This window comes from Macaca nemestrina, chromosome 2, assembly GCF_043159975.1.
Source record: "Macaca nemestrina isolate mMacNem1 chromosome 2, mMacNem.hap1, whole genome shotgun sequence".
Lineage (NCBI taxonomy): Eukaryota > Metazoa > Chordata > Mammalia > Primates > Cercopithecidae > Macaca > Macaca nemestrina.
In genome coordinates, this window is record NC_092126.1 from 169910061 (window position 1) to 169928211 (window position 18151).

General features: G+C 38.8%; 1 protein-coding gene across 5 annotated transcripts in view; it reads right to left on the minus strand.

Annotated features, from left to right (window-relative positions):
• LOC105470379 (GRAM domain containing 1C) overlaps positions 1 to 18151 on the minus strand; it is a 116408-nt gene that overhangs the window by 75643 nt on the left and 22614 nt on the right. For all 5 annotated transcript variants that reach the window (XM_071092396.1, XM_011722294.3, XM_071092397.1 and 2 more), the window contains one exon: positions 1912 to 1996. In XM_071092396.1, coding sequence (XP_070948497.1) covers positions 1912 to 1996 — 85 coding nt within the window. The remainder of the gene's footprint in view (positions 1 to 1911; positions 1997 to 18151) is intronic.

Here is an 18151-nt window from a genome sequence, read left to right on the forward strand (position 1 = left end):
GCCACCATGCCCACCTGAGTTTTGTATTTTTGGTAGAGACAAGGTCTCACTACGTTGTCCAGGATAATCTCCAACTCCTGGGCTCAAGCAAGCCACCCGCCTCAGCCTCCCAAAGTGTTGGGATTACAGGCGTGAGCCTCCACCCAACCTAAATCAATGTTTTCAATTAAATATATACTAAAACCAAAACTTAGCTCTGTAGTTTTATTGTCATGAGTATATATTAAGCTTATACTAAAAAATAAAGCACTTTTTAAAGAAAAATTATTAAATTTTTCCTCTGAAAACCTACTTCAAAAAAAATCCATGTGAACAATTACACAAATAATGATTTAGCCCTAGAACATTTGTGAAGTTGCTCTATGAGTACATCTGTTAGAGAGTATATTTTTCTGGAGTTAGTTAATATATATTGAACATCAAGTTTAAATTTTCCCTCCAATTTGATGCACCAAAATCATTGTGACAAATCATTTATTTTTAGTTATATTTTCTTAGTATTTAATATTCCTCTGTGTGCATGTGTGTTTATGTGTGTGTCTTTTATTTATTTATTTATTTATTTATTTATTTATTGAGCCAAGGTCTTGCTTTGTTGCCCAGGCTGGTCTCAAACTCCTGGCCTCAGGCAATCCTCCCGCCTTAGCCTCCCAAAGTGCTGGGATTACAGGCATGAGCCACCGCATACAACCAAAAATTATAAATATATATATTCTTATAAGTCAGAAATCACTCCTCCCTGAATTACAATTGAGTCTTCCATTGTCTAATTATGAAGATGCTGCTTATCTTTTGTTAAATTTTTAATTATTATGGATACTGAATGGTTGTATGTGTTTATGGAATAATGTGATATACCGGAATAAGCACATATTTTGTAATGATCAAATCAAAGTAATTGAGAGAGCCATCACGTCAACCATTTATCATATCTTTGTGTTAGAAACATCCCAATTCCACTCTTTTGGCTATTTTGAAATATACAATAAATTAGTGTTAACTATAGTCTCCCTGTGTAATACTGAACACTAGATCTTATTCCTTCTATCTAACCGTATTCTTGTACCCATTAACCATCTCCTTTTTCTCTTCCCTTCTTAGTACCCTTCCCAGCCCTCTGGTAACCATCACTCTACTCTCTCTTTTTTGGGGGGGAGGGGGTTGAGGGCGGGTCAGGGTCTCACTCTGTTGCCCAGGGTAAAGTGGCACCACCATAGCTCACTGCAGCCTCCAATTCCTGGGCTCCAGTGATTCTCTCATATCAGCCTCTTGAACAGCTGGGACTACAAGCACATACCACCACACCTGGCCAAGTTTTTTTAAATAATACAGACAGGATCTCACTATGTTGACCAGGCTGGTCTGGAACTCCTGGGCTCAAGCAATGTTCCTGCCTCAGTCTCCCAAAGTGCTGGGATAACAGGCATGAGCCACCACACCTGGCATCGTTCTACTCTATCTCCATGAGATCAGTTTCTGGGATATCCATCTTCTTGTGCCAGGCTTATTTCATTTAACATAATGTCCTCCAGTTCCATCCACATTGTTGCAAATGACAGCATTTCATTCTTTTTTATGGCTGAATAATATTCCATAGAATTTATGTACCACATTTTCTTTATCCATTCATCCATTGATGGCTACTTAGGTTGATTCCATATCTTCGGTATTGTCAATAGTGCTACAATAAACATGAGTGTGCAGATATCTCTTCAATATATTGATTTCCTTTCTTTTGGATATCTACCCAGAAATGGGATTGCTGGATCATAAGGATGATGCTTATCTTGAAAATTATATTCTGTCTAGCATAAAAGCTTAAATGTTATTACATATACTGTCACTGAGGATAGTTCTATTTTTATAATGAGGCAATAAAACTTTTGTTTTGCAAATTTCTGTCTTTTTTACCTGCTATCAGCCTCTCTGTATCAGGTAGATGTGTGAACTGTCTTCTGTATTCCTCATTCCTGTCTTTATAGGTGGAACTTGAAATCTGCAACAATAAAAAGAGTATATTTCTGTCTAATTGTAATTATGGTGTCCTAGAAAATAAATATCAAGTGGAATTTAAAATCATATGCTTTCTATGCAATATTTTGTATGTCCTTATATAAATAGCCATATAAACATTTCAAAAACACCAAAAAGAAGCAAAGAAGATTACTTCCAGCATGATGAGATGAGGACTTTGGTAATCCCCTCTGCAAAAGCAAATATATAACTAGGAAAAAACTGTCAAAAATAATCATCTCAAACGACTGGAAACTGACCAAAGGCATACAATACAATCAACTGAGAAGTATTTGTTCATGAAAATCCACTGAACTTACGTAAGGATGGTGGAAGTCTGTGGCACTCATTCCTGGGTCTGTTCCCATTACCCTTCTTCCTTTACCTGTTAAGTCTATGTGGTAGTTCTTTGAGGGTGGAAATAGGTCATGAAAACTGGCAGCTATCTTGACAGAGAGGGTTCAGCTGTGATGTGGATTGGAGGCAGAAAATCTGTGCCCAGGAGTGAAAGGGAAAACTCTGTACCAATCCAAGCAAGTGTGAGAGTGCAGCAACAATTGGAGCAAGCAGAATGGGAGATTAGCAAGGAGCTTAGAAAGATCTTGAAGGAGAGGCAGCCATAGATGGACTTGATAAACTAGTCACATATTCCTGGCTGAACAAAGGCTCCAATGTGCATAATACAAACTAGAGAAAGCCTAAGCAATCCACACATTTCCTGGCCAGAGACACAAGAGGTCTCAGGGGAACATGAAAAACTGGGACAAACTTAAAAATGGCCACTTTTAAATGGCCAGAACTTTGAATACATTTCCCAATCTACACACAGATCTGTCAATAGAAGGGAAAAGCCTTACTGGCTCTATAGATTTAAGTACATTGAGTACATCACTGGCTGACGTAAGAGGTGATCCCTAGGAAGCCAGCCTTAAAAATAAAAACAATAATAAACAGAGCAGACACATGCCACAGGGCAAACAGATTTCATAGATTTACTCTAGGCGAATTATTAAACAAGCAAGCAAACAAAAATCAGCAATGACAACCCATGGGGGGACAGGAGGGAATGCAATCAGAATCCAGAGACGCTACAATATATTACCTAAATTGTCAATATTCCGACAAAAATTATAAGATATGCAAAGAAACAGGAAAGTGTGACTCACACTAAGGAAAGAAAAAACAGAACAGAAAACAGAAATAGCCTTTGAGGATCCCCAGACATTGAATTTAGCAGACAAAGATATCAAATCAGTTATTATAAATATGTTCAAAAAACAAAGAGAACCATGCTTAAAGAACTAAAGGAAAGTATGACAACAATGACTCAACAAGTAGAGAACAAACAGATTTTTTACAAAAAATTGTAAAGAAACAAATGGACATTCTGGGGTTGAAAACTACAATCACTCAAATAAAAAATTCACTAGAGGGTTTCAACAGCAAATTCAAAATGGCACAGAAAGAATAAGTGAACTTAGGGATAGATTAGTAAAAATTATCAAATTGAAGAACAGAAAGGACACAGATTTAAGAAAATGAACAGACTCTCAGAGACCAGTGGGACAGCATCAAAAGAACCAAAATACATGTGACGCGAGTATCAGAAGGAAAAAGGGGAAGGTAGAAATATATTTGAAGAAATCATGGTCATAAGTTTAAATTTTATGGAAAATATTCATGTATACATCAAAGAAACTCAATGAATCCCAAGCAAGATAAACACAGAGTCATGCTAAGACATACCATAGTCAAATTGCTGAACAACAAAGAAAAAATCCTGAAATGAGCAAGAAAAAAATTGACTCATCACATACAGTTGAAAAACAGTATAATTTGCAGGTGACTGCTCATCATTAACAATGGAGAGAATAGACCTGCTTTACAAGAAATACTAAAGGAAGTCTGAGCCTGGCATCGTGGCACGTGCATCCCTATAATTCCAGCAATTTGGAAGGCCAAGGTGGGCGGATCAATAATTCAAGACCAGCCTGGCCAAAACAGTGAAACCCCATCTCTACTAAAATACAAAAATTAGCTGGGTGTGGTGGCGCATGCCTATGATTCCAGCTACTCGTGGGGCTGAGGCAGGAGAATCTTTTGAACCCTAGATGCAGAAGTTGCAGGAAGCCCAGATCGTGCCACTGCACTCCAGCCTGGACAACAGTGAGACTCTGTCTCCAAAAAAATTAAAATTAAAATTAAAAATAAAGGAAGTCCTTCAAGCTGCAAGAAAATTATATCATATGATAACTCAAATTCACCAGAAGAAATTAAAACCACCAGAAGTATAAATACAAGGGTATTTTTAAAAGACTATGTAAATCTATTTTCTCATTTCTCTCTTAAAATCTTAAAAAGACATAAGGGTCGGCCAGGCGCAGCGGCTCACACCTGTAATCCCAGCACTTTGGGAGACCATGGCGGGTGGATCATGAGATCAGGAATTCAAGACCAGTCTGGCCAAGATGGTGAAACCCTGTCTCCACTAAAAATACAAAAAACTAGCCGAGCACGGTGGCAGGCGCCTGTAATCCCAGCTACTCGGGAGGCTGAGGCAGGAGAATTGCTTGAATTCACAGGGCGGAGGTTGCAGTGAGCCAAGATCACGCCACTGCACTCCAGCCTGGGCAAGAGTGAGACTCTCTCAAAAAAAAAAAAAAAAAAAAAAAAAAAAAAGACATAAGGGTCTACAAAGCAATAATCATAACACTGTATTGCTGGGTTTATAAGATAATAACGTTAGTTGAAGCAAAGGTTCAATATTTTAGCAGAATTAAATTGGTATGAAGATGAAGAATACTGTACTCTCTCAAGCAATCACTAAAAACAACCCTCAAAAAATTTTAAATCAAAAGGAATTAAAATGCTACCTTAAAAAATATGTATTTGACACATAAAGAAGGGGAACAGAAGAACAAAAGAAGATATAAGACATATGGAACATAAATAGCAAAATGGTTATTTGTAAATCTAACCATATTATAACTACATTCAATGTAAATAGAATAAACACAGAAACAGTCAAAACATAGAACCAACTATATTTTGTCTACAAGAGACACACACCTTAGTTACAAAAACACAACAAGGTTAAAAGCAAAAGGATGAGAAAAAGATATACCATGCAAACAGTAATCACAAGAGAATGTGAGTGGCTATATTACTCTTTAGCTGAAATACTGCTAGACCAAGAGAGATTTCATAATAATAAAAGGAGCGATATATGAGGAAGATAATCATAAATGCATACCACAACAGAGCCCCAAAATGCATGAAGCAAAAATGACAGAACTGTAAGAACAGACCATTCAATACGTTGGAGGTATCAATACCCCATTCTTAATAATTGATAGAAAGGCTACACAGAAAACCAGCAAGGATATAAGAGACTTGAACATTTTCCACCAACCACACCTAACTGGCATTTATAAAACACTCCATCCAACAACTGCAAAATACACATTTTTTTCAAACATGCATGGAACATTCTCCAGAACAGACCATATGCTAGGCCACAAAACAAGTTTCAGTAAATTTGAAAGGATTAAAGCCATAAAAACTATGTTCTCTATGAACACAGAATAAAATCAGAGATCAACAACACAAGGACTGGAGCTCAACTTCAAATCATCTTAATCCTTACAAATGGAAGGGACAATTCCAGATTGCTTGACAGCTGTATATGAAAATTCTCCCTGGAAGAACACATCACTCTAGGACTCAAAATGCTGCCACAAAAATAATGGAAAATAGAGAATAAAGGATAAGAGACTGATAATACAGTGAGGAGATCTAACACACGTGTAAACGAAGTCCCAGCAGAAAGTGAGGTAGATGCAGTATTTGAAACAATAAAAATTTTTTTAAAAATTTAACATTTGAAGTTTCTGTCCTCAAAGACCCCAAATTCTTCTTTTCTTGTAGTTCTCTAAAATCGTTTTCGAAAATAGCATCTTCCTATTCTAAGTGATTTGAACACTTTTTTGTGCATATTTATATATGTAAATACAGTAAAACTCAATAAGCCACTATCTTACAGTCCAAAATTCCTAACAGTTGGCTTCTAATCAAAAATAGTCTGAACAGTCCCAGTGATTCAGTATCTGTGGCACACTCCATAGCCTCACAAGCAGATTTTTTAACGAGGTTTGGTAGTTGCTATGGTTTGAATATGGTTTGTCCCCACCAAAACTCATGTTGAGGCTTGGTCCTCAATGGAATGGTATTGAGAGGTGGTAGGAACTTTAAGAGGTATTTGGGTCATGAGGGATCCCTCATGAAGGACTTATTACCATCTTGCGGGAGTGCTCTCTGGGTCTGGATTAATTACCAAAAGAGCAGGTTATTATAAAGCAAGGTTGCCTCTCATGTTTTGTCTCTTTCAAATGTGTTCCCACCATGTGATGGCATCCATCATATTATGATGCAACATGAGACCCTGGCCAGATGAGACCACCTGATCTTGAACTTTCCATCCTCCAGAACCATGAGCCAAATAAATCTCCTTTCTATATAAATCACCCAGTCTAGGTGTTCTGTTACAGTAACATAAAACAGACCAAGACAGAAAATTGGTACCAAGAAGTAGGGTTGTTGCTATTACAATACCTGAAAATGTGGTAGCAGCTTGGGAACTGGGTAATGGTTAGAGGCTGGAAGAATTTGGAGGAGCAGGCTAGAAAAACCCTAGATTGCTATAAATGGGTCATTAACAGAAATTCTGGTGAGGGCTCAGAAAACAAGAAGACTGGGAAAGTCTGGAACTTCTTAGAGATTACTTAAGTGGTTGTGAACAGAACGTCCATAGAAATGTGGACAGTAAAGGCCATTCTGAAGAGGTCTCTGATGGAAATGAGGAATATCTTATTGGGAATTGAGCAAAGGTCATTATATAAAATAGCAAAGAACTTGGTGGCATTGTATCCATGTCCTAGGGCTTTGCAGACAGCCAAACCTGAGAGGGCTGAGGGGATTAATGCCATCTTTTGGGAGTGCTCTCTGGGTCTGGATTAATTACCCAAAGAGAATTTAATTACCAAAGCTATAATTTCTGGAAGAAGAAATATCTAAGCAACTTTGTAAAGAAAAAATAAAATAGGCCGGCGCTGTGGCTTGTGCCTGTAATCCCAGCAATTTGGGAGGCCTAAGCGGGCAGATCACCTGAGGTCAGGAGTTCAAGACCAGCCTGGCCAACATGGTGAAACCCCGTCTCTACTAAAAATACAAAACTTAGCCAGGCGTGGTGGTGCGTGCCTGTAATCCCAGCTACTTGGGAGGCTGAGGCAGGGAGAATCGCTTGAACCCAGGTGGCAGAGGTTGCAGTGAGCTGAGATCGTCCCATTGCACTCCAGCCTGGGTGACAGAGTGAGGCTCCATCTCAAAAATAAAATAAAATAAAATAAAATACAAGTATCTAGGCAGCAAAGCACTCAACATGCTGCATGGCTGCTTTTAGCCACTTACAGTAAAATGAGAGAGAGAATACTTATTTAAAGACAGAATTTATAATTGAAAGGAAAGCAGAGCATAAAAATTTGGAAAATTCACTGCCTGACCATGTGGTAGAGCATGAAAGAGCATTTTCAGAAGAGGACCTAGAGACTATCTGGAGATTAATATAGCTAAAAGGGACCCTCTGCAGGGGGAGAGGTACAGAGAGCCTCCACTAGAATAATGCTCAGCAGAAATGTGGGGTCAGGGCTACCACTGGGATCTCAAAAGGGTAGAACACTGAGGAGAGTGCAATATCTGCCTGGGAAAGCTACAGGCACCAGTGTGCAGCTGCAACTCATGACAGAAGTGATATGGGCTGCACCTAGCAAAATCATGGAAGCAGGGCTGCTTGAGGCCCGAGTTCCATACCAACGAGGCACTTACTTTAAAAAATTAAGATATAATTCACATACTATAGAATTCATCCTTTTGCAATGTACAAGTCAATGATTTTGGTATACTCACAAAACTGTGCAATCATTACCACTATATAATTCCAGAAAGCTTTTATCATGCCAAAAAGAAATCCTATACCCATTAGCAATTACTCTCCATTTCCCCATCCACCCAGGTCGTAACAACACGAATCTACTTTCTATCTCTATGGATTTGCTAATTCTGGAAATTTCATATTAATGGAACAGACACAAAGTGCATATCATTGATTGCACTATTGTGGCCCTTTGTGTCTGTAGCCTATCACCCACCATTATGTAGGTATTCAAGGTTCATCTATGTTGCAGCATGAATCATTACTTCATTCTAGTTTATAGATGAAAAATATTTCATTATACAAATATACTACATTTTATCTATGCACTCATCAATTGATTAATGTTTGGGTTGTTTCAACTTTCTGCTTATTATGAATAATGCTGTTATGAATATTCATGTAAAAATGTTTATGTGAACATACTTAAATTCTCTGGGGTATATACCTAAGAGAAGAATTGCTGGGTCATATAGTAACTCTGTTTAAATTTTTAGGAAGTGCCAAACCATTTTCCAAAATGCCTGTACCATTTTACATTCCCACCAGCAATGTAAGAGAGTTTTAACTTCACCACATCCTCACTAAATCTAATGTCTATCTTTCTTACTACAGCCATCCAAATGGGTGTAAAATGACATTTCCATCGTAGTACTGAATTGCATTTACCTTATAACTATTGATGTCGGACATGTTTCCATGTGTTTATTGGGTATTTGTATGCCTCGGGAGAAATGTCTATTCACATTTTGGCCATTTTTAATTGGTTTGTCTTTTTATTCAGCTGTAAGAGTTCTTTATACATTCTAGTACAAGTCCCTTATCCAATATTTGATTTGTGGATATTTTCTCATCCTGCAGGTGATCTTTTCATTTTTTTAATGAACTCCTTGAAGCACAGAAATTTTTATTTTTTATTTTTTAGAAATGGGGTCTCATTTTGTTGCCCAGGATGGAGGGCAGTGGCTATCCCCAGGCACGATCATAGCACAATGCAGCCTCAAACTCCTGGCCTCAAGCGAACTCCCACCTCAGCCTCCTAAGTAGCTGGGAAGACAGGCACACACCACCAAACATGGCTCTATTTTAATGAGGTCCAATTTATCTATTTTTTCTTTTGTCACTTGAGATTTTCAAGTCATATCTAAGAAATGATTACCTAATCCAAATTTCATGAAGATTTAAACCTATGTTTTCTTCCAAGAGTTTTAGTTTTAGCTCTCACGTGTAGGTCTATGATAAATTTCAAGTGGATTCTTGTATATGGTGTGAAGTAAGGGTCCAAATTCATTCCTTTGCATGTATATATCTAGTTGTATCATTTGTGGAAAAGACTATTCTTTCCCTCATTAAGATGTTTTGACACTCAAAAATCAATTGATCATAAACTTGAGTTTATTTCTGAACTCTCAATTCTACTCCACTAACACATGAGTCTATTATTTTTTTCTTTTTTTTTTTTTTTTTTGAGATGGAGTTTCGCTCTTGTTGCCCAGGCTAGAGTGCAGTGGTGCGATCTCGTCTCACTGGATCCTCCGCCTCCCAGGTTCAAGCGATTCTCCTGCTTTAGCCTCCCATGTAGCTGGGATTACAGGTGCCTGCCACCATGCCCAGCTAATTTTTTGTATTTTCAGTAGAGACGGAGTTTCACCATGTTGGCCAGGCTGGTCTTGAACTCCTGCCCTCAGGTGATCCACCTGCCTCGGACTCCCAAAGTGCTAGAATTACAGGCGTGAGCCACTACGCCCAGCCCATAAGTCTATTTTTATGCCATCCACACTATCTTGATTATTGTAGCTTTGTAGTAATCAATGAAATTAGGAAGTGTACATCTTCCAATAGAGGCTTGGGTACTGCTTGTCCATTTCTACAAAAGAAGCCCACTTGAATTTTGACAGGATAGTGTTGAATCTATAGATTAGTCTGAGGAGTATTGCCATCATTAACAACAAAAAGCCTCCCAATCCATGAATATGGGATGCCTTTCCAATTATTAATGTCTTTTTAAAAGTCTTTCAATAAAGTTTTGTCATTTTTTGGCCGGGCGCGGTGGCTCAAGCCTGTAATCCCAGCACTTTGGGAGGCTGAGACGGGTGGATCACGAGGTCAGGAGATCGAGACCATCCTGGCTAACACGGTGAAACCCCGTCTCTACCAAAAAAAAAAAATACAAAAAACTAGCCGGGCGAGGTGGCGGGCGCCTGTAGTCCCAGCTACTCGGGAGGCTGAGGCAGGAGAATGGCGTAAACCCAGGAGGTGGAGCTTGCAGTGAGCTGAGATCCGGCCACTGCACTCCAGCATGGGTGACAAAGTGAGACTCCGTCTCAAAAAAAAAAAAAAAAAAAAAAGTTTTGTCATTTTCAGTGTACAAGTATTACACATCTTTTGTTAAATTTTTTTTTTTTTTTTTTTTTTTTTTTTTTGAGGCAGAGTCTCGCTCTGTCTCCCAGGCTGGAGTGCAGTGGCGCAATCTCGGCTCACTGCAAGCTCCGCCTCCCGGGTTCATGCCATTCTTCTGCCTCAGCCTCCAGAGTAGCTGGGACTACAGGCGCCTGCCACCTTGCCCAGCTAATTTTTTGTATTTTTAGTAGAGACGGGGTTTCACTGTGTTAGCCAGGATGGCCTCGATCTCCTGACCTCGTGATCCGCCCACCTCAGCCTCCCAAAGTGCTGGGATTACAAGCGTGAGCCACCTCGCCCGGCCCTTTTGTTAAATTTATGCCTATCTTGGCCGGGCGCAGTGGCTCACCCCTGTAATCTCAGCACTTTGGGAGTCCAAAGCAGGCAGATCATGAGGTCAGGAGTTTGAGACCAGCCTGACCAACATGGTGAAACCCTGTCTCTACTAAAAATACAAAAATTAGCCAGGCGTGGTGGCACGCAGCTGTAATCCCAGCTACTCAAGAGTCTGAGGCAGGACGATCACTTGAACCCAGGAGGAAGAGGTTGCAGTGAGCTAAGATTGCATCACTACACTCCAGCCTGGGTGACAGAGCAAGACTCCGTCTCAAAAAAAAAAAAAAAAAAAAAAAAAAAAAATTCCTATTTTATTCATTTGATACCACTGTAAATGGAATTGGTTTCTTAATTTCATGTTAAGGATATTCACTGCTAGTGTATAGAATTACAATTAGTTTTAGTTTTGGAATCAAGGTAATACTGGCTTCACAGAATAATCTGGGAAGTGTTGCCTCCTTTTCTGGTTTGTTGAAGAGTTTTTGAAGGATTTGTGTTCATTGTTCTTTAAACATTTGGTAGAATATACCAGTAAAGTCATCTGGTCCTGAGCTTTTCTTTGTGAAAAGTTAGTTGCTGTTGTCATTTTAATTTTGAGGACTGACGGTTTCTTTGGTTTTTGTTTTTTTACTAATTCAATCTCTTTCCTTGTCATAGTTCTATTAAGATTTTCTCTTTCTTCTTGAGTCTGTTTCAGTAATTTGTGTATTTTGTGGAAATATGCCTAGTTCATCTAGGTTCTCTAAGGTATTTCAAAGCATATTAAAACCTAATAACATCAACTGTCCTGGAACATTACCAAAATAGACTATATAATCAGCCATACCTCAACAAATTTAAGAGAACTGAAACCATACAGTGTACATTTTCTGACTATAATAAAATCAAACTAGAAATCAATAATAGAAAAATAGCTCAAAATCTCCAAACACTTGGAAACTAAACAACACACTTCTAGATAATCCATCGAGAGTCAAAGGTCAAAGAGAAAGTCTCAAGGGAAATAAAATAACACACTGAACTGATGAAAATTAAAATATTAATGTAACATATCAAAATTTGTGGGACACAGCTAAAGATGAGAGAGAAATTTATAGCACTAAATGCCCACATTAGAAAAAAAGGAAAAGTCTGAAATAATCTAAGCATCCAACTCAAGAACTTAGAAGAGAAAGAGTAAAATAAACCCAGTTCAAGCAAATGTAAATAAAAAAAGAGCGGAAATCAGTGAAATTAAAACAAAAACAATGGAGAATATCAATAAAACAAAGAGCTGATTCTTTAAAAATAATGAAATTGATAAAACCTCTAGCAAGACTGACCAAAAAGAGAGAGAAGACACAAACCACCAATATCAGGAATAAAACAGGGTCAGCACCGTAGACAGAACTCAAAAGGATATAGCAAAATACTATAAAGAACGCTACACATGTAATGAGGCCGGGCACAGTGGCTCACACCTGTAATCTTAAACACTTTGGGAGGCCGAGGAGGGTGGGTCACCTAAGGTCAGAAGTTCAAGACTACCCTGGCCAACATGGTAAAATCCCATCTCTACTAAAAACACAAAATCCCAGCTAGTAAAATACAAAGGTAGCTGGAAGGCCAGGCACAGTGGCTCATACCTATAATCCCAGCACTTTGGGAGGTTGAGGCGGTGGATCACGAGGTCAGGGGATCAAGACCATCCTGGCCAACATGGTGAAACCCTGTCTCTACTAAAATACAAAAAATTAGCCAGGTGTGGTGGAGCATGCCTGTAGTCTCAGCTACTCAGGAGGCTAAGGCAGGGGAATTACTTGAACCTGGAAGCCAGGGGTTGCAGTGCGCCGAGATCGCACCACTGCGACTCCAGCCTGGTGACAGATTAAGACTCTGTCTCAAAAAAAAAAAAGTAACTTGGATTACAGGCATGTACCTGTAATCCCACCTACTTGGGAGGCTGAGGCATGAGAATCACTTGAACCTGGGAGGTGGAGGCTGCAGTGAGCTGAGATCGTGCCGCTGCACTATAGCCTGGGCAACAGAGTGAGACTCTGTCTCAAAAACAAAACAAACAAAAGAACTCTACACATGTAAATATGACAATTTAGATGAAATTGATTATCAAAAAACACAAACCACCATTACAAATTAAGGAAATTAAGTTCACAATTTAAAATTTCCCAAGAAAGAAATCTCCAGGTCCAGAAAGTTTTACTGGAGAATTCTACAAAACATTAAAAAAACTAATTCTATACAATCTCTCCAAAAAACAGAACAAGAGGGAGCACTTCCCAGTTCATTGTATGAAGCTAGTATTACCCCGATACCAAACCAGCTAAAGACATTTCAAAAAACAGAAAATTACAGAACAATATCCCTCATGTATGTAGATAAAAAATCCTTAACAAAATATTAGCAAATAGAATTCAGCCATAAATAAAAAGAATTATATAACATGACCAAGTGGAGTTTATTCCAGCATCCAAGGCTGGTTCAATATTCAAAAATCAATCAATGTAACCCACCATATGAACATGCTTTTAAAAATTATACAATCATATCACTTGTTATAGGAATAATATTTGACAAAATTCAACATCTATTTGTGATAAAAATTCTTAAAAAAATAGGAATACAGGCTGGACACGGTGGCTCACACCTGTAATCCCAGCACTTTGGGAGGCCGAGGTGGACAGATCACCTGAGGTCAGGAGTTCAAGACCATCCTGGCCAACATGGCAAAACCCCATCTCTACTAAAAAATACAAAAATTAGCTGGGTGCGGTGGCAGGTGCCTATAATCCCAGCTACTCGGGAGGCTGAGACAAGGAGAACTGCTTGAACCTGGGAGACAGAGGTTGCAGTGAGCCAAGATCACACCACTGAACTCCAGCCAGGGTGACAGAGCAAGGCTGTCTCAAAAAACAAATTTTTTTTAAAGTGTTAATTCTATATAAGAGGGGAAAATGTTTAAAGCTGATTCAGAGGTCAATACACCACACCATTTTCCCCTTCTTCCAACCACTTACCTTTAGGCCACTTTACTTACTCACATCTTCTCCAGAGAAATAATGCAATTAAAATCACTTAATTATTATTACTATGATTTTATTATTATTATTATTATTTTCTGAGACAGAGTCTCACTCTGTCGCCCAGGCTGGAGTACAATGGTGTGATCTTGGCTCACTGCAACCTCCATCTCCTGGGTTCAAGCAATTCTCCCACCTCAGCCTCCCAAGTAGCTGGGATTACAGGAGCGCACCACCATGCCCAGCTAAATTTTTAATTTTTATTAGAGAGGGGGTTTTGCCATGTTGGCCAGGCTGATCTTGCACTCCTGGCCTCAACAGATCTGCCCACCTTGGCCTCCCAAAGTGCTGGGATTATAGGCATGAGCCACCATGTCTGGCCAAAATCACTTAATTATTGATCAAAGTATTACTAAGGTGATAGAAAGTCACTCTCCCATGTAGCTCATAGGATTCAGTGTAACTGTTTTTGTTTTGTTATGTTTTTTGTTTGTTTTTGAGACGGAGTTTTGCTCTTGTTACCCAGGCTGGACTGCAATGGCATGATCTCAATTCACTGCAACCTCCACCTGCCAGGTTCAAGCAATTCTCCTGCCTCAGCCTCCCAAGTAGCTGGGATTACAGGCATGCGCCACCACACCCAGCTAATTTTGTATTTTTAGTAGAGACAGGGTTTCTCCATGTTGGTCAGGCTGGTCTCAAACTCCCGACCTCAGGTGATCCGCCCGCCTTGGCCTCCCAAATTGCTGGGATTACAGCCATGAGCCACCATGCCCCCCTCAGTGTCACTGTTTTAAAGTGCACAGATCGTATCTAATAAAGGTTTTTTGGAAAGGCAGGTAGAGCTAGAAATTTTGTATTATCTTAGATTTGTTTTTTATGTGCTATTTAAATATCTCATTGCCCTAGATAATCAAAGGCCTATACTTAGGTTGAAGACTTAATAAATATCCCAGTAACATATCACTGTTCTAGTTAATTTCCATATTCTCTATGTCATTTATTAAATATGTTAATTTATTGGTAAAGCAATTTCTTAGTAGTTTTTTCCTCCAAAAGATTTTTTTCATGTTGATATGGTGATCTTTTAAAAAGTATATATGTTTTTAATGAAACGTGCATTTTCTTCCTTTGGGCCTTCTTTAAATAACCATAAGTCAAATTTTACAATGGAAGATTAGGACAACAGTCCAAAAGCTGGTACTTTAGTCAGGTTTTTGCCCTTACATTGTACTTTTAATGACCTTAGCAACCCCCACCTTGCAAATCCAATGGCCAACTCTCATGGTGCACCTAACTCAACCTAGCACAGTAGATCACTGTCCTTGAAAGGCTTCCTTCACTTGCCTTTGAGGACACCACGCTTTTTAAGATTTTCTTCTATCTCCTAACCAAATCTCTGTTTCTTTTGCCACTTTCTGCTCCACCACCTGAAGTTTTGACACTGGAGAGTCCACTTCTCTTCTCTATCCATATTTTCTCCCTAAGTGATCTGATCCAGTCTTCATAAGTCTGTCTTTAAGTATCATGCCTACTCGAAACTTCTCAATTTACTTCTGGCTCCAATCTCTCCCCTAAGATTCGAGTAGTACATTCAATAGCCCACCTGACCTTTCTATCCATACATCAAATATGCATTGCCGCCTCAGTTACAAAAAAAACTCTTCATTTCTCCACATGCCAGAACCTGCTTCTCTCTCAGTCTTTTCTTCTCCTAAATGGCACTTCCATGTACCCAGTTGCACTGACCAGAAACCTAGGAATAATTATCCCTGATCTTTCTTGTTCCCTCGCTGACCATAGCAATCCCTTCAGCAGGCTATTTGTCAAGTAAGACAATCTCATTCCGGCCTCAGGGCCTTTCCATAGAACACCACTGCCCTTTCCCTTCCCTCCCAGGATTCACTGGTGGTCTCCCTCTCTCACCCGCCCCCATCATTTAAGCCTCTCTCTAATGGCACTTCCTCAGAGAAGCTATTCCTGACCATCCTAACTAAAAATGCTACTCCCTCCCAAGTTATCCTCTACACCTTTACATTCTTTTGTTGTCTTCATAGCTTCTATCACTACCTGATATAGTACATGTTCGTTTATTTATATACTGTGCAGCTCCCATTCTGTTGCCAGATCCAGGGTGGTAGAGAGGCTATCCTGTTCACTTAGAACATTCTCGTGCATAGAAGACACTCTAATAAATGAATAAATAAGACCATTCATTTCTTAATTCATGTATATCTACCTTTGCCACTTTTAAGATAATAATGTCTCTGCTCACATACTTTTTAATTTATCCTGTGAGCAGCTCACTGCAATTCCTGATTATGAAACCCTTCCTCTTGAGTGAAAATGTTTCATGCACATTCTCTTTGAATATTGCCTCTTGCTCATACTCTGTGTTCATCTTCTGAAATTGCTATAAGATTCATAATGGACTTCTCTACTATTTCCTTTACATCTTAAACTGCTCTCTTTCACACTTTCTTTATCTCTCAGTGATACAATTTGAGTAATTTCCTAATGCGTATATATCTTTCAGTTTACTGATCTCTCTTTGGTGTCCATTTCCCAAGCCCTCTGCATTAATTACTATTCTTTCAATGACATATTTTTCATTTCTAGAAGCTGTATTTGATTATTTTTTCAAATCTGCCTGGTGTTCTCGAGAATTTCCTATCCATTTATAATACTTTTAATTCCTTCTATTGTCTTTACAATAGCATATGACTTTTATAGTCTTTATTTGGTATAGTTTTATTATATGAAGTTTTGGAGGGTCAAATACGCTATTTATTGAATCTCTTTCTGCTCACTTATAGAGTACTAAATCCAAGCCCCAAAACTTCATGAGAGATGGACTACATTTAGAGATGGATTATAGTTACATATTCTCAGGAGAAACTACCCCCACTCCCACCCTAAGCCCGGGCTTAGACAGACAAGCTTCCTTGTCTTCAACCTGTGGATGTAGTGGATTTTTTTGGTCTGTATTTCACAGAGGGTATGGGAGTCTGGCTTTATAAACAGTTCTCAGTTCCAGCTCACACAAGTTCAAGGTATCTCCTATCTCCTATCACAGCATGGCCAGTAATGCTGAGCAAATTCCTCAGGGGTACCTCAGCATTAGCTCAGGGGCTTACAACTCTGGTAATCAGTTCCCTCCTTTTTTTTTTTTTTTTTTTAATCCCTTAGGTGTATTTCCCTTGCTGTTTTGTGAGCCAAGACATGCATTATTAAAAAAAAAGTTTGAAACATTTCATCCAGCATTGCTAGGTACCTTTAGCAGAAGAGCATTTAAATAGTCCCCTTCTCATTTTGCTGGAAGTGTTGGTTTTTATTCCTTTACAATTTAACCTAAAGCTGTTAAAAGACATCTAGGTTTATCAAGCAGCATCTTAACTATACTTAAAATTTTTCAAATCGAATAAAATGTTTTTTTAATCCAACATAAATTAGAAAATGAGTTTATTATTTTTTATCAGTCACCAAAGTAAAAATCTGAAATATCCTTTATAAGCTTGAATAAATCCAAGACATGCTGTTGTGGAGGACAACATGATTACAGGAAACCTATTCTCCCCAGTTGCCAAAGTATGTTACAAGCATACTAATTAATCCTCTTGGGATTTTCTTTAATAGTACAACATTAATTAATCCTTACTACGTATGTATAAATCAGATTTGTGGCAAAAAAATAAACCAGTTTTATCCCCTACTTCTAAGTAGAAAAATTTACTTATAAATAATGTGACCAGGATAAGTTACTGATAAAGTACAGAATAGGCCAGAAGTGGTGCTACGTGCCTCTCATCCCAGCTACTCAGGAGGCTGAGGCACTTGAGCCCAGGAGGCAGAGGTTGCAGTGAGCCAAGATCATGCCACTGCACTCCAGCCTGGGTGACAGAGTGAGACTGTGCCTCAAATAAATAAATAAATAAATAAATAAAGTACAGAATAAAGACTTCTGATTTTTTGCACAGTTAAAGAAAACTTGGCCAGGCGCAGTGGTTCAGGCCTGCAATCCCAGCACTTCGGGAGGCTGAGGTGGATGGATCACCTGAGGTCTGGAGCTGGAGACCAGCCTGGCTCACATGGTGAAACCCTATCTCTACTAAAAAATATATAAATTAGCCCAGTTGGTGGCGCCCGCCTGTAGTCCCAAGTACTCAGGAGGGTCAGGCAGGAGAATCACTTGAACTCAGGAGGTGGAGGTTTCAGTGAGCTGAGATCACAGCACTGCACTCCAGCCTGGGCAACAGAGTGATGAAAGAAAGAAAGAAAGGAAGAAAGGAAGAAAACTTGACTATTACCTAGAAAAATTCAAATATAAATATTTTCTATTAAAACCTAAGTATACTAGTTGTTCTTTGCATATATGTAGATAATGCTTGAAAATCTGTTT